This window comes from Indicator indicator, chromosome 14 (assembly GCF_027791375.1).
Source record: "Indicator indicator isolate 239-I01 chromosome 14, UM_Iind_1.1, whole genome shotgun sequence".
Lineage (NCBI taxonomy): Eukaryota > Metazoa > Chordata > Aves > Piciformes > Indicatoridae > Indicator > Indicator indicator.
This window is the reverse complement of record NC_072023.1, coordinates 14,013,681-14,036,703: the sequence shown is the minus strand read 5'-3', so window position 1 is coordinate 14,036,703 and position 23,023 is coordinate 14,013,681. Positions and strand designations below refer to the sequence as shown.

The 23,023-nt window shown below is 38.8% G+C and overlaps 1 protein-coding gene across 1 annotated transcript in view; it reads right to left on the bottom strand.

The window, feature by feature from the left end:
* Positions 1-23,023, bottom strand: part of KIAA1549 (KIAA1549 ortholog) — a 141,804-nt gene that overhangs the window by 36,052 nt on the left and 82,729 nt on the right. Inside the window, exons 7-10 of the mRNA XM_054386878.1 lie at positions 20,209-20,268; positions 17,060-17,205; positions 8,878-9,055; positions 6,741-6,925 (exon numbers count right to left, since the gene is read on the bottom strand). Of these exons, the coding sequence (XP_054242853.1) occupies positions 6,741-6,925; positions 8,878-9,055; positions 17,060-17,205; positions 20,209-20,268 (569 nt within the window). The remainder of the gene's footprint in view (positions 1-6,740; positions 6,926-8,877; positions 9,056-17,059; positions 17,206-20,208; positions 20,269-23,023) is intronic.

Below are 23,023 nucleotides of genomic sequence, written 5' to 3'. Positions count from 1 at the left end.
TTGTTGGACTCAGTGACTAAAATTTAAGTATCTTAAAAGGATTTAATGCACACATAAATAAAGTGCATCACATACACTGCAGAAATAATCTGCTTGCCGAAATGAAGCTACAAGTTGAGTAGCAACATTAAAACCTTAGGCAGCAATGATATAATGTTGGCCCATTTCCTTGTTCCTAAAAATAGCTAATTTCTATAGTAAAATCTCAATCATTTTTCAGTTAGGAAAGGCAGAATTTATTTCCCCAGTATTAATCTAGTCTCAGAGGTCTATTATGAGGTTTAGGATGGTATAAAGTTTATCCATGTTTTGAAAATTGATTCTTTTTGTTTAACTCCTTTTGACAAGTAGCCACTCTATAAATGTCACTGTAAATCCATGGGTCACCTACATTTTGAACAACATATTCAGTTCAAGTCTCCCATCCTCAAAAAGTATGGAAAAGAATTAGAAAATGCTCAGCCTTTTCAAAGGCTAGCAGTTGCTTCAAAAGGTCAGCTCAAAAGATGAGATAAGAAAACTGACTCCTCTGTCTGGAAAAAGACACAATGGAGATGGGAACATGACAGACATCAGCAAAGTCAGAGGTGACAAGAAGCAAGTAACCAGGAATCAGCTGTTTACTGTCTCATCTATTAGAAGTACTAGGGGGCATCCCAGAAAAAAAAAAAGGTGGCAGGATAAAAGCAAGATGCAACAAGATGACGCAGTTCTTCATCAAACACCCCACTGAAATCCTTGTCAGCAGCTCAGATGGGTTTAGAAGGACCAGACAAGTTAATGGAACAGAAATTTGTTGAGGGTTGATAAATATCACTTCTAGAAAAAGAGCCTGAGACCCAAACAATCAGAGGCTGAAAAGTTACTCAAGGCAAAGCATCACTCGTACTTCTTCAAGAACTTCAGCTTTTAGCACCTGGGCTAGCCAGCCTTTTTGTTTGACCTCAGGATGGCTAAACAATTGTTTGCAAAAAAGCAGAAGAAAACATTTTACATTTTATATCTATTACTATAAGCAGTATTTTATTTCTGCAATTAATGAATAGTTAATCCTCATTACAGAAGAATTCCTACAAAAGAGCTCTTGCAGAGGAATTGTCATCAGAGAAATACATTGTTGAGAAGTAATTAAGATGCTGAATACTGTGTTCCTTGTTAGAATCCAGCTATTGACTCTGAAGCAGAACCTATATGCCAATTCCAAAATGACAACATTTTGGATAGTTGAGGTGACTGTTAGGAATGAATGATATTTGTTATGCAAATAGTAAGCACAGACATGAACCTCGTGCAGAAATTCATGTCAGTTTTCAAGTAGTTTTTATAAGACTGGTGTCAGCTGCCTTTCTTAACATGAGTCTCTTTTGAATGAAATTATTCTGCAATGCAGAGCTGTTGCCTTGACATTATACAGATGAACAAAAGCATTACAGGATGTCAAAACATCACAAGAATTCTTCATATCAGGAGCAAAAGCCTAGTATTTAGCCTCCAGCAGGGCTGGCCTCTTTGATCCAGGGAACATCCAAGAGGTAGTCTCTACTGAATACACAATAATAAGCAAAACTCTCAGTTCGGAGGTGTAAAGTTATACCTGACACATGAGATTCAGACACCAGATATCCCTGCTTGGGGGGGAAATAAAAGTCTACACAATCCTCTCTCAGACATCTTGCAGAACGCATGACTCATTACCTGTACCCCTGAGTGGCGCACGGAGCTCTGGCTGCCTGTCAGAAGCAGTGCAGATTAGAGCCGACGTGCAAGGGCTGCTAAGACTCCCCAGGTGATCACACTTTAGCTGAGGTTTGCTGGCACATGATGTAAACTGGCAGCCCTCCAGCTCTGCCATTCTCTGTGCTCCTGCTCAAAGAGCTGTGGTACTGTATGCTTTGTCCAAGGGGACCAACCCACCCCACCTCTCCGTGAGATGTCCACAGTAGATAGGAGGGACACTGAGCCAGAGAGACATGTTCAGCCTTTAAGAACCACAGTGGGACACAGAGGACTCCAGAGAATGATTTCTGGATGGAGGAGGCTTTTCCCCTGCTAGGGTGGTAGGATGTGCGCTTAGAAAAGTTAGGAACCGAGAAAGCTACTCAAAATTAGCATGCAAAGGGAATGACTTCATCATGCCCAGCATTAACATGAAAATATCCAAGATCTTCTGAATAAACTATCAGTGTGCTTGTCCACAGGTGTGAGATTCTGGCCATTAGTGCAGAGAGCCTTTTCCTGATTATCTAGAGAGAAAATTACCTCTGAAATGTCCTAGCAAGGGATTTCATTTTTTATCCAAATACTTGTACACAGCAGGGAAAGAGAAAAGCCCTAGTGAACAAGGTTCCATTTTAATTTTTGGATGTCCACAGAGAAAGAAATAATATTGCCAACTCTGTTTCCATTGCATTAGGTAGAATGGGTTTCTTTGTTCTCTGGGGAAGAGGAAAGGGTTTCACACAAAACCAGTAGTCCAGTACAGAGCAGAAGAGTGGTTTGGGCTTTAAAGACATTTATCTATTTTCATGAAGAAGAAATACAACTCATGGTAAAAATTTAATCGCCTACAAAAGGCACAACTTCTTTGGAAGAAAAGAAGTTCATACTGGGACAATGTTGTGATGGATATGGGCAACAGCAGGAGAGAAAATCCTGCATTTTAAAAATGCCACTTATGCATCTTTTTACTTCCAAAAGCAAAGATGTATTTATCCAATGCAACAACCTGGATCACATCAAGGTGAATTTCCAATAGGATGCTACAAGTCATGAATACTTGATGTGGCCTTTAAATATCTTAGTTCCATCTCTTGAAAAGACTTATCCTTGTACAGACTAATGAATCTTGCATAGAAATTCAGTGCTCTGACCTGCTTCCTTAACTCCCAGTTTTAAAAAGTTCCAAATGACATTGATCTAAGCATGGTTTCCCATCTAGAATGAAAAAAGTAACCTAATATTTTTCAGTTATAGTTAATCCTGCTTTGAGGCAGAGGGACGGATTAGCTAATTGGAGCCCCCTCAAGATTTTTTTAGTTATAGTTTATCCTTCAAGCTGGTTTTGCTAGCACCAGTTCCCACAAAAGTTTTCTTTCTCATGTACTTATGTTTATATTCACTGAAGCAGCATGCTTCTGAGACTACCCAAGACACCCCTTAGTATTGTCTGAGTTCAGGCTCACTCTATTTGTTGCAGAAGATAACATTATAAAGCCTTTTTAAGAAGGGCTCTTATGACATCCTCTCTGCCAAGACATTGATCCTGTGATGATACCAGGAGGCCAGATGGTAAGAACAGAAACTGGCAGTGTGGCATGGAAACCCAATCTGCAGAACAGGCCTGTGCTGAATAGTCTGCCCTGCCCATGTCATCACCTTAGAAGAAACATCTTTGCTATTATCTGTATTACGTTTGAGAGTGACCTGGACTTGAGGGCGATGACAAGCTGAGTATCTGGACTCAAGCCCAGCTTCAGGGCTACTATGGCACATAAATATAGGTGTAATCCTGGGTGCTTCTTTCTCACTGCAGGATCTGAACTATATCTGCTAAAGTGGAAAATATGCTACTATTGACACCACAAGTGTGGGACCTGTGACCCTAATATTCTAAGGGGTGTCCACAGGGCAGATAAGGAACCATGATAGGTTGGCCAGTATGACTGAATTTCTGTGTAGTGCATCTACCTGGTGATTTTTACCCTCACTGAGGTACACACCCAACAGGCATGTAAGACCTTATTACTGACAGATAATAGTACTGATTTGCTTCATCAGAAGACAGACTGTGAGGGTATGCAGCTTATGACTTATTTTTAATGGTGGCCATAGGAAGACAGAAATCATACCTACTCTGTGAAAGTAAAGGTGTACATATAGAAGATTAATATTAATATTTAATTATATTGTCTGAGTGCATACCAAAATATTTCAGGAAAAAAAAGTAGTTTAAAAGTCAGAATGAAGTCATTAAATGAAGGGAAATGAGGGAATGATACACAAGGAATCCAGGAAAAGGTGTAGTGTCTTCAAAGCATCTTCTCTGAAGAGAGGAATGCAAAATTGTGAGACTCAAAACTGAGAATAAAAAGATCATGTAAAACTGAAGTTTTATGCAATCTGTATTATTGTATGTTTACAGAAGTTCTCTCTCTTGATGTTTCAAAGAAACAGTCTTTTACTGGCAAAGTCTTTCTCCAGCAGCATGAAGCAAACAGGCTTCCCCCTCACCCTACTCCCAGCCTTGTTCCAGGCTCTTACCAGCTGCTGCTGTGAATTCTAACAGTTTATTATGCTGCCCACTGATCTTCTCTGCTATAATGGCTAATTAAACATACTGAAGAAAGGAGATCCACCAGTGCCATATGATATCCTATTGCATCTGAACAAGAAAAGACTTTCTCAGGTCTTTTATCTTCCAACCAACAGGCATTTTCAAGCACAAAACACACTGCAGACTTACTACATGGTTGAGGAGAACTGCCTTCTATTTCCAGTCTGGATATGCCACGCATGTGTTAATGAAATGCTCTGATATTTATACATGCCATTTCTACATTTGCACTAAAAGAAAAAATGTTAAAGATTAATAGGAGCAAGAAGAGCTAGCACTATAAATGCATCTTTATGGGTTTTACCAATGAAATATTGATTCCAAAAGAAAAATCCTGATCTTTAACCTAAATATCCTTCCATTTATAGACGCAGTGCAGACCTTCACTTTCCTTGGGTACTGAAGTCAAGCTCTGTAAAGAGAGAATGGAACTAATGGTGAAGGAAGGGAAGACTGCAACAATTTTAAACCAAGTTTATTCACAGACCTAAATCCTTGAGTATATTATTTCACTCTTTTGATCATTTCTTTGCATTTACTGTAATAAAAAATATAAAAAAATTGCAAACAAGTAAAAATAGCAAGACCAAACCAAATGTCCCTAAGCATTTGTATGCTGTTGTGACTGTCTGGGGGTCTTCAGTGTTTGCTAAATATGTCCTATTCTGACCTGAAATTTCTACCCACTGTTTGAAGACATGAAGAAATCCCAAAGACAGCCTGCTACTAAGGAAGCTAGAGTACTACTTTTGTTCTGGATCTTAGGCAAAGGAGGAAAGTGGTGCTCAAAGTAGACTCTGCCAGTTGTTTGATATGCTAAATGATAAAATTTTAAGATACTTTTTATTGCCTTACCTCATTTAGTATTAAAATATGAGCAATCCACTGCCACCAGGATTGGACTAGATGTCCTTACTGGCTCTTTCTATTTTGCTCAGTGTCTTTCTTGAAGAAGGCAAAGTGACAAGTTCTCTAGGCAAACTGAAACACGACTTGCATACAAAAAAGTTCAAGCTTCTGACTCATGAATGATTAAGATGAAGAATACTGTAGAAGTGGAGAAAAACAATTGTGCCATTTTCCCAAAAGAAAGAAAAACTATGAAAGATGTTTCTAGCCTTACAGCCAACCCAACTGCTTTCCTAAAAAAAGCTTGCAACAGCAGAAAGATACTGAAAATTTATGTGACGAAAGAGCATACCAAGGGTAATGATCCTCTCCTGCCTTTTTTGCATGACCCTTCTCAAATTAGCTGAAACTATCATGGGGAACTTCTTCAGTTAGAAATCTGTGTTATGTATTACCACAACAAGGTACCAGGAGGTAAAGGTTATCAAAGGGTACCACTTGTTGCTGGCCTCAATTCTGATGCTTAGTTTGCAGTGGAAGTTATTATTGATTTGTTCTGACTGCTTTGGAAGTGCAACCACTTTCTATTCTCTCATCTTTCACATTGTTAATTATCTTGAAATAGAGCATGGTGTACAGACAAGGCTTGTTACAGACAATATTGTATGACTGAACATGAGGTGACAGTACAAGAACATTACTACAGTACCACAGGATTAGCAGAGGCAGATTATTTTTGCCTTTAATAATGCCTCTGAAGGTTCAGTCAGTAATAAGCTTCTCTGACAGGCCGTTTCTCTTCAGTTGTAAAAAAAAAAGTAGGATTTGTAACCCTTTAGTCACTTTTTCATTCTTTTTTACTGAATGCATCCTTTGTGAAAATTCTGGTTCACAAATTTTTAATTTACAGTCTGGGCAGAAGACAGACAGATTACTGAATTTCTTACCATCCTAACCCAGCCCTCCAACACTCTGGCCAGCTCGCTCACTCATGCAATCTCATAGAGATCCACTAATTAAAGTTCTAGTCCTGCAACAATTGTCACAAGAAGTACACATGAGCCCCAGCAGAACGTGGAGCAGCAAGGATAGGCTCTAGCAAATTCTAGTTACAGCATGAGGTATAATGGATGGTGGGGTTTAGCTGTCAAATTAGTCTAGCAGAATCTCTCAAAAAAAAATTCAGCCCTCTGAAGAAAACAAGGTCAATGATTCAACACTCAATACATTTCCTCTTATTCAGTGCTAGCCAAAGCCTTGAAATGAAGTGATAAAGAAGGGCTCTTTCAGCCTCAATGCCCACATTTCAGAAGGATGTATCTATCTAATGCAGTATCATATGCCTAGGAGAGCAAATAAAAAACTGGGATTCCTGAATTCAAAGATCCTCTGACTTCTTCCCTTTGTCTTTTATTTGCCTTTTTTTTTCTTTTTTAACTGGAAGGCTCTGAAACTCTGTTTCCACATGCTGTTTAAGGATGCTAGGTGCTCCCTAGACTCTCACACTTGTTTATGCTCAGAATACTCAATCTTCTCTCAGCACAGCTTCCCCTTTTACCTTCTGTCGCTGCTGAATGTTGCTCATTGTGTCTGGCTGAAACTCCAGTTTGTCTGTTCGACAAAGTTTCCAGTACAAAATAATAACAATCAGGAGCACCACAGCAACTGGGACTGCCACACCAACAATGATCCAGAGGTTGCTGTTTTGTGACTCAGAGGTAGAATCCTTCAGCTTCTCCACAGCTGTGAAGTCAAAAGAAAGACAAGAATATTATGTGGTTGGGTATTTTAAGCTGAAGACAGTTCAAGGTTATGTGTTTTCGTGTTCTTTCAAATGCTAGGTTAAGAATTTATTAGAAACCAACTGCACATCACAGGAAATGTTATACTATTTACAAGCCAACATATGCTATGCTCAGGAAGCATGGGGCATGTGACCAGTTTTCCTGGCCTATCTTCTGAAGATCTGTGCTTAAAATATTGATGAAAATACATTTCTACCACATCATTGTAACCCAAAACAGAGCTTACATAGTGAAATGTCCTGAAAAAGAACTTAGCACTAACAAAGATGAGAAGGACTTTCCAACATCATTGCCTGTTTCCTGCCTTAAGCAGCTGCCTCTTCTCTTTAGTTATACATTATGTATTTTGATACCTCCCCCACAAATAATCACAGTCAATCTGAAATCAGTAAGACTCTCCTGACTCCAAGGTGTAATAGTTCTGTGGGGTTTATTACATTTTTTTTCCCTTTCTCCATATCATTGTCAGTGTGTGAGATTCTATAGCCCCAAACAGAAGACAAAGCTACTGGAAAGTATAATCAAACCAGTCATGTATGTACAAGGTGAACTGGAAGAATCAACAGAACTTCCATTTTCTCTGTTTTGTATAAGAGTTATATGTGAGACTGAAAACCACAGCAGTAACACATTATTAGTCAAAGAGATGCATCTCCTTAAAATGATGTTTTCAAGTTTAAAAGAGTATTTCTATCCAAGCTTATTGTTGTATATTATTTAAGTCATTCTAATGATGACTCTAGAGATTAAATAAACATACTAAAAGTCTTATTTTATACATCTGATGGTAACTTAAGACATCACTTTTTCTGATAGAAAAATAACATTTATCTGTCTAGTTTTTTCCAGTAAGAAGCATTTAAAAAACGTCTATGGCTCATAACAGAACTTTCTAAAGACATATCCAAGACAGTGTCAACATGCAGAATAAACTATAACCAATGAAGCTTGTTCAAGCATTTTTGTAAAAGGAATTTATTCTTTCAAATTGTTGCATTTTTGTCTAACCAGTATTACAGATCATTAACAGATATTAAGCAGACGCATATGAGATACTGACCTATCTTTAAACCACTGGTTTAATGAGGGACAACATTTAGAAACACATCCAGATGGTGCAATTACTACCATTTTTCTGTCTACAGATAATTTTGAAAATTAGACACATACTTGTTCTATTGGCAAAATACCCTGTGGTATAATGTAACTTATGCCTTCATATTGCACAGAAAACAGAAAAGGTAATTAAGTATTCACATCAGTGAGGTATTTTGCAGATTTAAAATGTTTTCAAGTTTCTTTCCTAATCATAACACAGAATTTTGAGCAGTTTTCCTGTCTCATTCCCTAGTGCAAATTATCTACATACCAGGCTTCCAGAACAAAGTCCTTATATGACTTTATATGACCTCTCATATTTATTCTGATGTGTATCTAGTGAAAATCACATTACTGAAAGATCACATTACTTATATATTGCTGATGGGCAAACAAATAAAAATGAGGTCAGTCATGCCCTCCAATCCCACAACTGTGGGTTTTGTGCAAACCCATGGGCAAGACAAGCTGTAAAGAAACACTGGACTAGTGGAAAGAGATGATAATGGCAAGGAGGTACCTAGTTAGCAGAGACACTAAAGTGAACATAGCAAAACTTACACTTAAGGACCCCCTTGCAACTCCAAGCTCAGAGTCTCCAAGAAACAAAGCAACATCACAGAACTCACTGCAAGGCTGCTAAATTTCATTTCCTCAGGAGCATCAAAATTGCAACATCTCAAGAACAAACCACTGCAACAGTGAGCACAGTGCAGTGCCATAATCCCCAAAGCTAATATCACTCTTTCTGCTTCTCTTTGCTGGCATCAGTGTGGATTTGATAGGGCTTACGCTGTGCAACGGTGCCTTCAATGCGGTATCCAAGGATGATTGCAGCCCGCTGGATATCAACCCTGTTCATCAGGTCTGAACACTTCAGAGCACTAAGTCTCTCTCCATCTTGATCCTCCACAAAATAGATCAGCTCCACAGGGTTATCAACACCAACTAACCGCGACACGTTCACTATCTGAAAAGAAATTGGAAAGCTTTTACATTTTAAGTTCTATGTATTTGGTGCTCCCATATACATTTGTTCTTTCACTGCTTACCTTCTCTCCCCGTTCCCTTCACAGGCCTGGACCCTAAGGACACTTATTTAAAAGCAAACATTTAGAACAGCTTTGCCAAGATGGTATCAGTATCTGTTTTAATTGTCACTACATGCAATCCCAAGTCCATTAAAAACAATTCCATCTTGTATTGTGATGCAGAAATACAATTGGTGTTGATCTCCCTCTATCCATGACACCAAAGAATTTATTACACTAACCATGCACCTGTTGGGAACTGGTGCAGTTTGGAAATCACCACTATCCAGAAAAGTCTGATGGAAGACTTGCTCTGTGTGGTACTCCAAAATATTGCATACAGCAAAGGCAAAACACACAGATGAGAATTTTCTCATCTGCTAAGAGCTTAAGTCAACAGTGGGCAGTTTTAGATACACAGACCTAATATTCAGCAATAATAATTTGCTTCCAAACTAAAATTCAGTATGTTTTCACCTAACACTTATACAAATGATTCTGACTGGAAGTCTTCCAAAGGAAGACAGCATTGCTGGAATAATATACATTGGTCTCTAATTACACAAACACTGCTCAAGTGCTCTTAAGACATAGGAAATTTATATAATATCTATTATGCAACAAAGGGGAAAATTTCCAGGGAAGCAATCTCTTGCATAATACATTTATATGGCAAACCTGAAATAGCCTTATTTTTGTTTGTTTTTCCTTATTTGTTTTATGACAACATACAGATCCAGTATTGAAGTTCAAAAACTACTTTCACTCTAAAAGTGTCAACCCTGGAAACCTCTACTTACCATTAACATTTGTGGTTAGTAGGAACTACTGAGAAGACTAATGTGGTTGCACTTTCCCTCTCTCTAAATATCTTCTTTGACTTTCTTTTGTTATTTGTAACACACCTCTTTGTCCCAGTTTTCCCAGATGTTAGGCAGCTACACAGGCAAATGTTCTGTAGCTTCAAACGGAACTATTTGTTCTTCATCAAGGAAAGCACCTGAACAGTCACCTTCATCCTCCAAACAGCTCCCCCTGGCACTCACCATTCTTTCAGGAAGGAATGTATTTGATGCTGTGGGAAGCAATTCTTCCTGCCTACTTCTAAAGATGTTAATAATCAAAAGAATGCATGCAATGAGGAAGCCCTGTAGATATTCTCTAACCAAATATCAACATTGCATATAAGAATCACATAAGAACTTTGCATTCCAGTAAAATTAAGTCCTATACATAATAAATCTCTATTGAATCATTTACATGCAACGGTGAGCTCAACCTAGAATTAGGCCAAACAAATAGTAGGAGGTATTCTATTATGTAAAACACTTTGAAGAGCTCTGGAAGCAATTGCCACAAATAGAGCAATATATTTTACTTCCTTCAGAATTATCCTTCACTATGAAGTACATATTTAATAAATCAGAATCTCAGACACTGCCCATAGGCTTAAAGTAAAGCAAACACACAAACGTTTGCATGTCTTGAGGCTTACAAAAGCAAAGCTTTATACTGTTTTCTTTCCTAGTTTGCAACAAAACAACCATGTAGAAGGAAAGCAGTGCAATCCTCTAACTCCAGGGGGACATTCTGGTCTTGGGGAAAATCAACTCAACATGTCATAAAAATCGATTCCCAGAAGTGATAATAGTAAGGTATACAATAAAAATAAAGGAAAAAAGGAGAGAGCACTACTGTCATGAAAGTCTTCCAGGTCAAATCAACTGAAAGCAAACAATACTGTTCAACATCAGTGTCACTTGATGCAAGAAACAGAACACCTATAAATACAGCAGAGAAACATGCTCATTTCTGAAACACAGCAAGACCTGCTAACAGGACCCATTAACCAGTGCTGCTTATCCTGAATGCTAGTCACTCTTCTACTAGCTAAGGGGCAACCAACCCCTGACTGAAAGTAACAAAACAAAACAAAAAAAAACCCAAAATATCAAAAACCCCACCTCTAAACAAACAACAACAAAAATCAATAAATAAGGTTTCAACACACATACCAAGCAGCTGTGAGGCTGAATCTGGTTTCACAGAACCCAGATATAGCTTTAGTTAACAAATGTCCACAGCTTCATATTTCTGCTTCAGCTGGGCTGCCTTCACGACTGCCTGGCCCCCATGCACAGAGCAGCAGGGTGTACTGACTGGTATCTGCTTTCAGCAGGGGTGAACCTTTCCTAAGTGGCACTTAACTCACACTGTGAGCAAGGGAGTTGAAAGGCCCTGTGAGACTGGAAGTCAACGTGTTTTTCCCTTCGTTGCATGAAACCTCTCCTTGTATAGCAAAGCTACAGAATCAGAGAAATGTCAGAGATTCTTAAACTGAATCACCATGTATTTTCTGGCCTTGTGGAGTATCCAAAAAGTGCTGTAATTACATGTGTTATACACACAGGGCAACAATCAGGAGCTGGCTGAATGGGTTAAAAAGGGAACTTCTCCACAGCTGCCTTTGGAAAGGGAAGAACAGGTGGAAGACTGAAGTGCAAATTGCCACAAATGAAACAATACCATTTTTAGCACATTTTTAGCTCTAACAGTGTACGGTTCCCTCAGCTACGAAACAGGGAAGGGTGAGAAGAGTCAGACTAGCAATAGAAAGAAGTGGCTGGAGGTATTTTGGCACAGTACAGAGAACATGGGAACGAGTATGAAGAACTTCAGTGGAAGGTGGAGGTGCAGGCCAATATTGATGAACTGAGCTTGCTATTTTAAAATGTTTAATCTGAAATAATTTGTTCTGAAAACACAATATTTTATGGCTGCTCACACCATACCAAAGGAAGCCGCACACAAAACTTTCAAATCCAAGTAGAGATGGTTAAGGATTTCTATTCTGAGAAAGCTGATGGCTGAGAAGGGTATTCTTGAGGTGACTATGAGGCAGCTAGACATGTATATAAACACAACAAATGTGACAGTATTGGCATTTCAGTTTTCATCTGTCACACTGATCCATTAAACCTTTTTTTTTTTTTTATTTTAACAAACTTTGGCTCAGGAATGACTCAGGAAGGGAGAAGATAGAAGAATTTAAACATGTCAGCCAGAAAACGAAACAAAAAAAAGAAGAAAGAAGAAAAGACTCATTCAGCTTCTGTGCACATAAACAATATTTGTTGATACTAGATGTGCATTTAACCTCCAAAGAATAAAGGCTTAACTGTGTTCAGGTGTCAGTAAATTTAAAGTGTTTTCAAGAGGTCAGTAAGTAGAGTTGCCTTGGGAACCAAATCTAGTTCATCATTTAAGGCAAGGAAATTCAGGTGGTTGGCAAGCTCTCAAGGAATTTGCAGAGTGTCAATCAGCTAGCAGGATGTCCCAGTCAGCAACCTCATCAGGAGTAAGGAAACCCTGAGTGAAATGGTTGAGAGTTTCAAAGGCATGAGTAATACTTAGGAAAAAGCAAATATGTACATGCACAATCTCCAAAATGCATGTATGAAGACTATTTTCCTTTTTTTGCTACATTCACCTGCTAGAGATGGGGGGGAAAAAAAACTAAACCAAACCAAACGAAAAAAGAACAAACCAAAAATATTCTGCTTGCTGCCTTACTAAAAGTAGGACTTTAGTGTCCACGCAATCAAATCAAGCTGTACTGTAGTCTGAATGGTTCAGTAGACAATGCAACATGAAGCATGTATGTGTAACAGGCATCACACTCAACCTTGTCCTGGGCCTGAGAAAGCTCTCACAGGAACCTGTCAGGGAACAAAATGGTGGTACCACTTGCAGGCAGCAAGATTACTCCTGACATACCCCATTTGGGTCTGTACAGGGCAGTACCTGCTGTTGTAGCACCAAGCACTTATCTGCTGTGGCAGACTCTCCTCATGCTGAGCTTGGGAGATTTGTAAACAAACTGAGAGGGCCAGGGCACTGAAGATAATGCTACGGAAATTTCATCTGCTCTACTTTCAAAGCAAAGGTAGAAGCATGTTGTGGGCAACTTGATAGAGGGGTCAGTTTCTGCTTGGAGTGGCCATCAGAGGGGTGAAGTAGGAAAAGGTGAAGCAGCAGCACTCCCCAAAGGCTCTGTTCATAAAAAAAACCAAAACAACTCTCAGCAGCAAGATTGTATACTCAGAGTACACACTCAGAAGAGAGACATAAGCTGTTGGTAAAAAAACCAAGAGAATCTCTGCCTTAATGAAAAGTTGGATGCAGTGATTATGTGCCCTCATATAGCTATGACTTCCTCCCACAACTAAGACTACAGTGTCATCTAACATGCTCTTTAAATCAGAACACAGTTCTTTTCATCACTCAGCAGGATCACTTTTTCACCTCCTGTTAGGTTCAAAAGACAAGTGTGCTGAAATGAAAGAAAGTTAGTTAATTTTGTATTAGGTTCTGGTGTATTTCTAAAGTACAATTAAGTAATTTAATTGATAAAAAAACAATAATGAGAACCAAGTTATTTCCAGTAAACTATTGCCAAAATCTAGCATAGGGCCACGGCTCTGCAGATGCAATGCAAACCATGTTAAACATGTGCCTTCAAATTTGCAGTTACAGCAGATACATATTAAAAATATATATGACTTGCTCCAGGAAACATTAATATGAGTGTCATGCAAAAATAAAAGGAACTATCTCATGTACAACATTCAGCTGGGTGAAACTTCAGAGAGTTTTTTTATACAGAATGGTTATAAGTTTTTTTTATTTCCTTTTTTTTCCCTTTTATTTTGCTAATCACGGAGTGTCACCTGTTAACAGCACAGATAGGCAAAAGGAGGGGAATGCATGCTATTTGGGTAAACTAGGTAGACCAAAGCTCTCATGCTAAATTTAAAGAGTAAGTTTTAACATTCTTAGATCCCAACACATGCCTTTAGAAATGAAATCTAAACCTCACAAGGTATCACTTCTATTTTCTTAGTATGTAAAAGGAAACCAATACGCCTGCAGCAATGTTCACAAATAATTGCTTCATCTTCTGACCCACAGTCCTGATTTTCTACAGAGCTTAGAAATGTCACAGTTCAATATACTATAAATATCTTTCACCTCAGGAAAAACTCCAGTCTAAACAGGTTCAACACAAGTGAAATGTCTGTCTCGTCTTTTGTGTATATATTCATGTCCCGTTAATAAAAGTTTCTAACACTTTGGTGTCACTGGCAGCTTCTGTTCTTATTTTCACTTCACTGTGGCCTATCATAGCAGTCACTGGTTTGCATGCAAGAAATATATATGGGAAAATCTGAACGTGAAGCACAAAGAACACTGATAGCTCTCCCTGCAGACTCAAACACACGTGTACATACAACACACTTCAAACACAGCTTGTAAACTTGGCTATGAGGAATAGAATTAGCAGCAGTAAAACCAAGAGGTTTGTTGTAAATGATTATGGACCAGATCCTCAACCAGCAGAGAAGCATCCTTGAAACAGATCATCCTCCACTCAGGAGCCCACTACCAGGTGCATCACTCCAGCTGCACACAATAGCATCTAAGGCTGCCTCACCTACTACACATCCGAACATCCTGCAAAAGCAAGCTACCAATAAGCTCTAGTGACCTGAAGGTACTAACCATTCTTGAGCAGGAAAGCAGGACACCTATCAAAGACACTTAACAGCAAGGTATCTTCTTCAGACCTTCTGCTATTCCAAGTTCTAACAGCATGGGCTGTGAGCACTTGGAGAATGGATATTCCAGGGGATGATGTGCTGACCATAACTAAGAGAATCCTCCACTGCTCAGAGTGGAGCAGTTTGCACATTCTTTGCACTCATTAAGTGGCATAAATGAGCAGCACTGTTGTTTAGAACATGAGCTGCAGACCTCATCCTAGATATCAGGAAGTAATTAAAAGTCCTAAGAAAAATGTTGTATTTTCACTTTCCTAAACACTAGAAAGAACTTGCTTGTAATTTTGTGTGTGCAACCAAATTACCTGAGCTTCATTATATAAGGTCATAAAACTGTAATCAACACACACATTTTATAGGCTGTGGTATCTTCCCTTGCAACATAAAGAATATTTGTTCAATTTACATGCAAAGGGAGGACTGAGGCATGAAAAACAAAGTGCAGTAAGAGGTGCTGGGAATAGAAGATGTGAAGCAGATATCTATTTTCAGCAATTTGAAGCTGCACAAAATAAAAATAAAATAAAATCTCTATCACTGAAACAGATTTTTCCAAGAGAAAAACAAAAGCAAGAAAACCTCAACATCTGGAAATTTAAGTGGCAGCAAAAACTGTAGTATTAAATTAAATAAAGATAATAGGTCTGAACTACTAGAAGGGCATCTGTGAGGTAAACCAACTGTGAATAAATTAGCTGGAAAAACTAATTTTTAAGAAGATGAACCATTAAAAAGTATTTTGCCTTTCAGTTTGTGTAGAAAGAACACATGAGAATTTAAAACTTAAAATAAAATACCCAAGTCTTCCTGGGCATTATGTGAATAATTCCACCTGTGTGTCTGGGTGGCCAAGAAAGCCAATAGCATCCTGGCTTGTGTCCAGCAGGAGCAGGGAAGTGATTGTCCCTCTGGTGAGGCCACACCTCAAGTATTGTGTCCAGTTTTGGGCACCTCTATACAGGAGAGATGTGGAGGAGTTGGAGCGCGTGCAGAGGAGAGCAGTGAAGCTGTGAAGGGCCTGGAGAATAAATCTTATGAAAAGCAACTGAAGGAGCCAGGGATGGTTAGTTTGGAAAAGAGGAGGCTGAGGGGAGACCTCATTGATGTCTACAACTACCTGAAAGGACATCACGGAGAGGCTGGTGGTGGTCTCTTCTCACAGGTAAGTAGTGATAGAACAAGAGGGAACAGCCTTAAGCTGTGACTGCGTAGGTTTAGACTGGACATTAGGAAAAAATTTTTCACAGGAGTGGTCAGGCATTGGAATGTGCTGCCCCGGGAGGTGGTGGAGTCACCAATCCTGGATGTGTTTAAAGGTTGTTTGGATGTGGAGCTTGGGGATATGGTTTAGGGGTGAATCTTGTAGAGTAGGGCTATCGGTTGGACTTGGTGATCTTGAAGGTCTTTTCCAACCTGAATGTTTCTGTGACAATTATAAAGCAGCACTGGAATCCAGATAGCAGAAGTTGCCATGTGTGTAAAATTTGACATGATTAATCACTCTTACTTGAGAGGCATTCCTGGGACCAGGAGTATTGCAACATAAAGGCACTTAGGGGTTGGAATATGCTACTCTACAGCTGCATTAAACTGCACACAATTCTACCTCATATTTCTACACTATCACCACAGAGAGCTGTGGAGTAGCTGTTCCAGCAGAGTACTTTTTTATTCAGATGACCATCTATTCTGCTTTTGCTAGGCACCTCATGAAAGGCACCAGACAAGACAGCAAGTTTGTAAAATAGAATGTTGGTAAAATAATTTTCAGTATTGTTTTCAAGAAGTTATCAGAAATTGTTAGTAGCCACTTAAAATACTCAGATCACAGGATGTTAGGGGTTGGAAGGGACCTCTGGAGATCTCGGGAGTCTAACCCCTCTGCCAGAGCAGGACCATAGAATCTAGTAGGGTTGCACACGAATGCATCCAGACAGGTCTTGAAAATCTACAGAGAAGGAGACTCCACAATCTCTCTGGGGAGCGATTCTGTTCTCTGTGATCCTTACAATAAAGAAGTTCTTCCTCATGTTGAGGTGAAACTTCCTGCGCTGTAGTTTACATTCACTGCCCTTTGTCACATCACAAGGGCACAAGTGAGAAGAGGCTGCCCCTTCCTTCCTGACACCCAGGCAGTTGCTTCAGTTTGTTATGTTTAGTTGAAGAGACGACAGGGTATTCATAGTTCAGGTGCAAAACACAAGCCTCATCAACCTGATACACACTTGTAAGTTATTTCCTCAACTCAAAGCCTAGACAATATTAACTTAGTCAGTAATTCATTACCCATTATTTCTTCCTCTGACTTTTAACTCTCAATACCTGCACAATGTTGCTGCCTGCAAAACTTGCTCGTCTCCATATCCGCCCTCTGACCAAAGCCTCGTTTAACAGGTGAGCGAGTTTCCGTTCCATCTCAGCCTGAAACACTTCCTCCTGAATTCGCTGGTCCACGACACCCAAGAGCACTACATTGCAGAGAAAGTAACCCAAGAAGACAAAGTAGTTAGTAAAATCTTTTGGTGTGCTTTTTGCAAGTTCAATTACAAGCTTGGAGTGACATCTCGCAGACAATGTAAGAGCAGATGTGTTCACCTGGGAATGTTGCCCAGTTCAGCTGGAGGTTACATACTGGATAAGAAATGCATTCTAAAAAAGAAAAGTAAAATAGGGAAAAGGGCATTTTTTTGAACCTCAACTAGGCTAGACAGACCCAGGATACTAAAAAAACAGTTTCAATTCTAAACCAACATAAGCTTATGAGCATTCAATGAACTGATTAAAAACAAATAAAAGAGAAAGTTCAGTCTAACTTGTCTGCTGCAACTACTTTCAGTCAAAATGTATTCAGAACAGAGGTGGAGATGAGCAAGGGAATGGTTCAAAAATCAAAGAGAAAAAGCATAAGAGTAGGACATGAAGCCATGTATTCCAAGTGTACCTTCCCTAGATAAGAAACATTAGCAAGTATGCCAATTATAGCACCAAAAAATTGGTATAGCACAAAAAATTGCTCACTTCACTTCCTAACCACAAGTACTCTGGGTCGCTAGGGCAGCTAAATGATGACAGGAATCTCTGAGGAACATCACATAGGAAACATGAAAATAATAGTGTGGAATTTTAATAATAAGACGCCAGCCAGTAAAAGTAGAGTGAACACAGCAACAGTCAAACAACCTAATTAATCAACCCTAAAGGACAGTAAACCAAGCCATATTTGACTGCAGTAAAATAATTCAGTTTTCATTCCAGCACCTCTCGCTGTAATGGTTTTTAATTTTTAGAAGTAATTTTCTCAGTGTTTTCATGTTTTTTTCAGTGTTGTGATTAATGAAAAGCCATCCATTTAGATAAAATACATTAAATACAATTTTAGGGGTTTTAATTTTAAAACCAAAAATATTAAACCCACTTTGTCATTAAAAAATTTTAACTGCAGATCCCAAAGAAAGGAAACTTGCACAATTTCTCACAGATATCAACAGTCTTCTAAATTCAATCATAGACTAAGTATCTAGGAATTAAATGGTAAAATAAATAGACAGTGGCCTAAGGCTACTCTATAGAGCCAGCAGAAGATTGTTCTTGCCTGTGTATTGAATTTCAGTATCAATGAATTATGCTTAATAGCATGAACTGTATTCTACAACTGAAGGGCCAGCCACAGAGAACACTGCATATCACATCATTTTATGGCTATTGGGATAAATGCACATATAACTGGGTAATCTAATATGAAAAACCTTTATGTGCATAAAGTCTATCATTTTCCCATATCGTGATTCATTACCCTTACAATACAATACAGAGACTAAAAGGATTGAGCCAGCCAAAGTGTATTAGCTCTTCCCAGGCTGCCTGCAAGAACTGGGATTACAAAAAATTCCTCTAATGCAAAAATGGTGCTGCAATTGGCTTTCAAAACTTTACAGTGAGGAAATTTTGAAAAACCCAAAAGGACATGATTTCTGACCTGGAAGAACCCTCTTCTTACTGCAGGATCCAAAGGAACTTCCAGTAACAACAGACAAAACAAACATAAGGCTAAACAAGAGAGATTGGAGGTATGACCAAAAAAAGCCAGCACAGATCTTTAAGAAAAAAGTAGACCCAGGTGAACCTCATGCAAGGTCCTGCATCTGGGTCATGACAATCCTGGGACAACACATGCTGGGAGATGACCTGATAGAGAGCAGCCCTGCAGAAAATAACTCAGGGTACTGGTGGATGAAAAGCTGAACATGAGCATGTGCACTTGCAGCTCAGAAGGAGTAGGTCCAGAAGAGGGACACAAAAATGATCAGAGGGCTAGAGCACCTCTCCTGCAAAGACAGCCTCAAAGAGTTAGGGTTGTTCAGCCTAGAGAAGAGAAGGCTATGGGGGAGATGTTACAGCAGCCTTCCAATACCTGAAGGGAACCTACAAGAACACTGCAACAGGATGCCCAGGAAGGTGGTTGAAGCCCCATCCCTGGAGACATTCATGGTCAGGCTTGATTGGGCTCTGAGCAATCTGATCTACTTGGTGATGTCCCTGTTACTGCAGAGGGGTTGGACTAGATGACCTTTAAAGGTCCCTTCCAACCCAGTGCATTCTATGACATTAGATGGAAGATACAGACATAGAGCTTCTCTCACATTACTGAACATGATCTCAAATTCTTCTGTTTTCTTCTTATAAAACAAACTATGTGGGCTTCAGAAATTAGGTTGCAACTTGGTTCCCTGCTTAAAATGTCAACTGGGTCACTGGCAAGAAGAAAAAAAGGTTACCTGAAAAAAAAAGTAAGTCTATATAACCGGTGAACTACAGGCAGTAAAGCAGTGGGAAGACAGAAGTGGACACCTGCAACCTAACTGCAAGTTTGGTAGGTACAGTCTGATCACTATTCAGGCTTTCTACCTTTGAGTATCTCACCCATATCTGTAAATGATAAACTAACACATGCAGAAGACCTGGGTGAGTGGGACTGGCTGTGAATGATTCAGAACAGATCAATGAAGTGTGATGAAATTCTTTCATGTACCCAGAATATATCTATTTTCATTCTGGTTTATTCCCGGCATGTTTTGGTAGAAAGTGCCATGAATAAAATTTTAATTTTCATTTAAAACAAAATAAAAACCTAAAAATCAATGTGGTATATCGACAGCTCACAGGGCAGACACCCTATGCCTGACAGCCTAAGTTGTCTCACTAAGAATGAGTTCATTTTTGCTTTATAGACAAAAACATCTTTGTGTGCATTATCAAGGAATTGAAGTAGCTCATTCTTGACCCTGGAAAAATGTTTCCCAGATATTCCAGGTCACTAGGCCTTCGGTTTTAGAATTTATTCATCTCAGGCACATTATTACTTGATAAAAATGCAGCACCCCAAAGCTATCAATATTTATGGTGGCTAGTTATCCTGGTAACAAAAAGAAAAATAATTGCAGTCTTTCTTACTCACAAGAGACTGTACGTACCTGTTCTCACCCAGGAAGACTTCATCAACTGAGACACATTAAGCTTAGGATAATGAAAGGCTGAGGGAAAAACAGAATGGAGGAAAAGCATAAGAACAATATTCTCAACAACATACACAAAAAAGAAACCATTTCATAATTTATACTGTCAGTAAGCATTGTATTTACACAGATGTATTACTAGTCCCGAGGCTATGCAGGCACAATGCTAAAGAAAATGCGCTGAATATACATTCCCCAGTTCATTTCTGAACAAAAAGAAGCTAACTGAAGCAGTCAGATTTATTACCTGAAAGATTTCAGGCTGCTGTACTGAGGTCATTGCTCCCAGAAATGTAAAAGCTCACTCTCTGAATGGTGACTCTTACTGAGCTAGCCTACAGGATCAGACTTTAGCTCAAAGGGCAGCAAGGCAACCCAGGAGGGTCTCAGATGAAAATAAAGACCTTCTCTGAGGCAGAAACTACACAGAAGCACTAAGTGTAAAGCAGAAATCTAAACGTATCTGTGTTCCAGTCTTGTGCAGGGGGAAGCATTTAAAAAACACCACCCTGGTATTTTTATGGTGGGTTTTTTTGTTTTGTTTTAAAAATCACCGACAAGCAAACAAAAACATCACAGATAAATGCATTTAGAAACACTGATAAAGGCAAATCTCATGGCTTTCGTGTTTGGCTTGGTGGCTCCAAGCTTTCCTAGTTTTCCAGTTTTTCAAAAAAAAGCTCTGCTCCAGAGCACCCTGGCCTTTGTGAAATTAAATAAATATTTCTACTAACTTCAGCAGGATACGATTTTTCCTAAGGTTTCCACTGGAGAGCAGTAAACACATGTTCAGAAACAAGTGAAGATGGGGGCTGGGCCAACAGTTTCCTCAAGGGAAGTCTTAAGCTTCACTATGGCAATAAGGAGGAGGAATGGTCTTTCTCAAAATACTTAATCCAGATGCTAAGCATTATACAAAGGTTAATTTTTAAACCATTTCATGGCTAAAAAGAATTCAAGGACCTAGTCCATGCTAGACTGATTTAGATTAAATATGTCTTGTCTCCAGTTGAACAGTTTGCCACTATTGCACATTTCAAAGAAACAGAAAATGACTCTGTTTCTAATTTAATTATGCAGTAATATGTAGAGTAGATGATGTCTGTGAGCGTACCCAAAACCAGTTTCTTTTTGCCCCTTAAAAAATTGACACATTTTTTGTTAAGGCAAGAGCAAAATAATCACTGGTTATGTTGTACCTTTGAATGGATTTATAAATAGTCCTATACAAAAAAAAAAAAAAAGAAAGAAAGAAAATTTGGTTATTCCACCTTTATTTCAATAACAGCACCACAAACTTCAAGAGAACCACACAGGAGGTACTTTATGACTTACTATTCAAAAGGATTATCAGAATATGGGCCTTTATTCTCAGCCCAAAATATCAGTCCTCTAATACACTGATCAGGATGCATCAAATTTCCAAAGCTCTCAGAGACACAAAAAGCACCTCACAGTTCATTTAAACAAACATTTTTGGCATCCTGCTTCACGATTCTTCTGATTGTAGCTTTTCGAATGGAGTTCTATTTACTCTGGTCATGCAATTGTTTACTTCAATTTAGAAATACAACCCGAACAAAAATGCATAAACTAAACTGTATCTGTTGTTTTGCCATGGAAAGAACATGGAAAGAGCCAGATAAGAATATCAAAATCCTTCCAATGTCTATAAAGCTTTGAACTGCTAGCAGTTGTGAATTTTTTCTTTTTTTAAACCAAAATCATGCATTGCCTCCGTACTTAATGTGCTCCTCACACTTTTTCTAATTAGTACTTGAAAATTATTTAATTCATGCAAATTGCTGGATGACTATTCACTTCAGCTTTTCACAGAATTAATGAAATTTAAAAATAAAATTACTTGAGTAAAAGATCTTGAAACTGAAAAGTAATACGTGCTGTGATCCTTGGAAACTGAGGCTGAGTTCTATAATTTGATGAAGAATGCATGAAATGATGGACACTTCTGCAACTGAGACCATGCTTAGAAGCTGGAAAATCCAGGCTCCAACTCTTATTACATAGGTCACTCAAGAGTCTCACCAACACACATCGCCAGATTCTGAGCTCAGCCAGAGTCTCAGCACTGCAACAAAATCACATTTCAACATTCCCAATGCACCTTGGAACTCACAATTCAAAACAGCACAGACTGATTGTTATTCTGAGGGGAAGTTGGATAGACAAAATGCAATTATTAGTTAGATTGCAGCTGATCTGCTAATGACTATAGACACGTTAATGAAATAGATGCTAGCATCATGAGAAGACTCTGACATGTAGTCCTGAAACATGGTAACACATGTCAGCACTGATTCAATGCTGACTGAAAAGGCAAAGTCTCACCTATTCACTCAGAAACCTCTTGGCAGCAGTGTGAAGCACACTACTTGGGCAACATGGTCTTCACCAGATGCTGCAACAAAGATCCCTCATGCCCTCTCACAAAGAGATGTGGGATTATGCATGTGAGATAGAACTGGTACCATACTGATTATTTTTATTTCTCATAAATGGAGAAACAGTATTAGCATGGAAGGGATGCAGTATTTGGAATGAGAAGGCATCAACTGAAAAATAAGATTTCATGAAAATATTGGGCTGTGGGCAACAGTAACAAACTATATCTGTTAAAAGTCTAATCAAAAATCCACCCAGAAACAAAATGCTGAATATTTCTGCAATCTTTGGACTACTCACATTATTTTATGTTATCCTATTGTCCCTCCAACACCTCCAAGATACCTTAAGTAGATGCCACCCACCATAA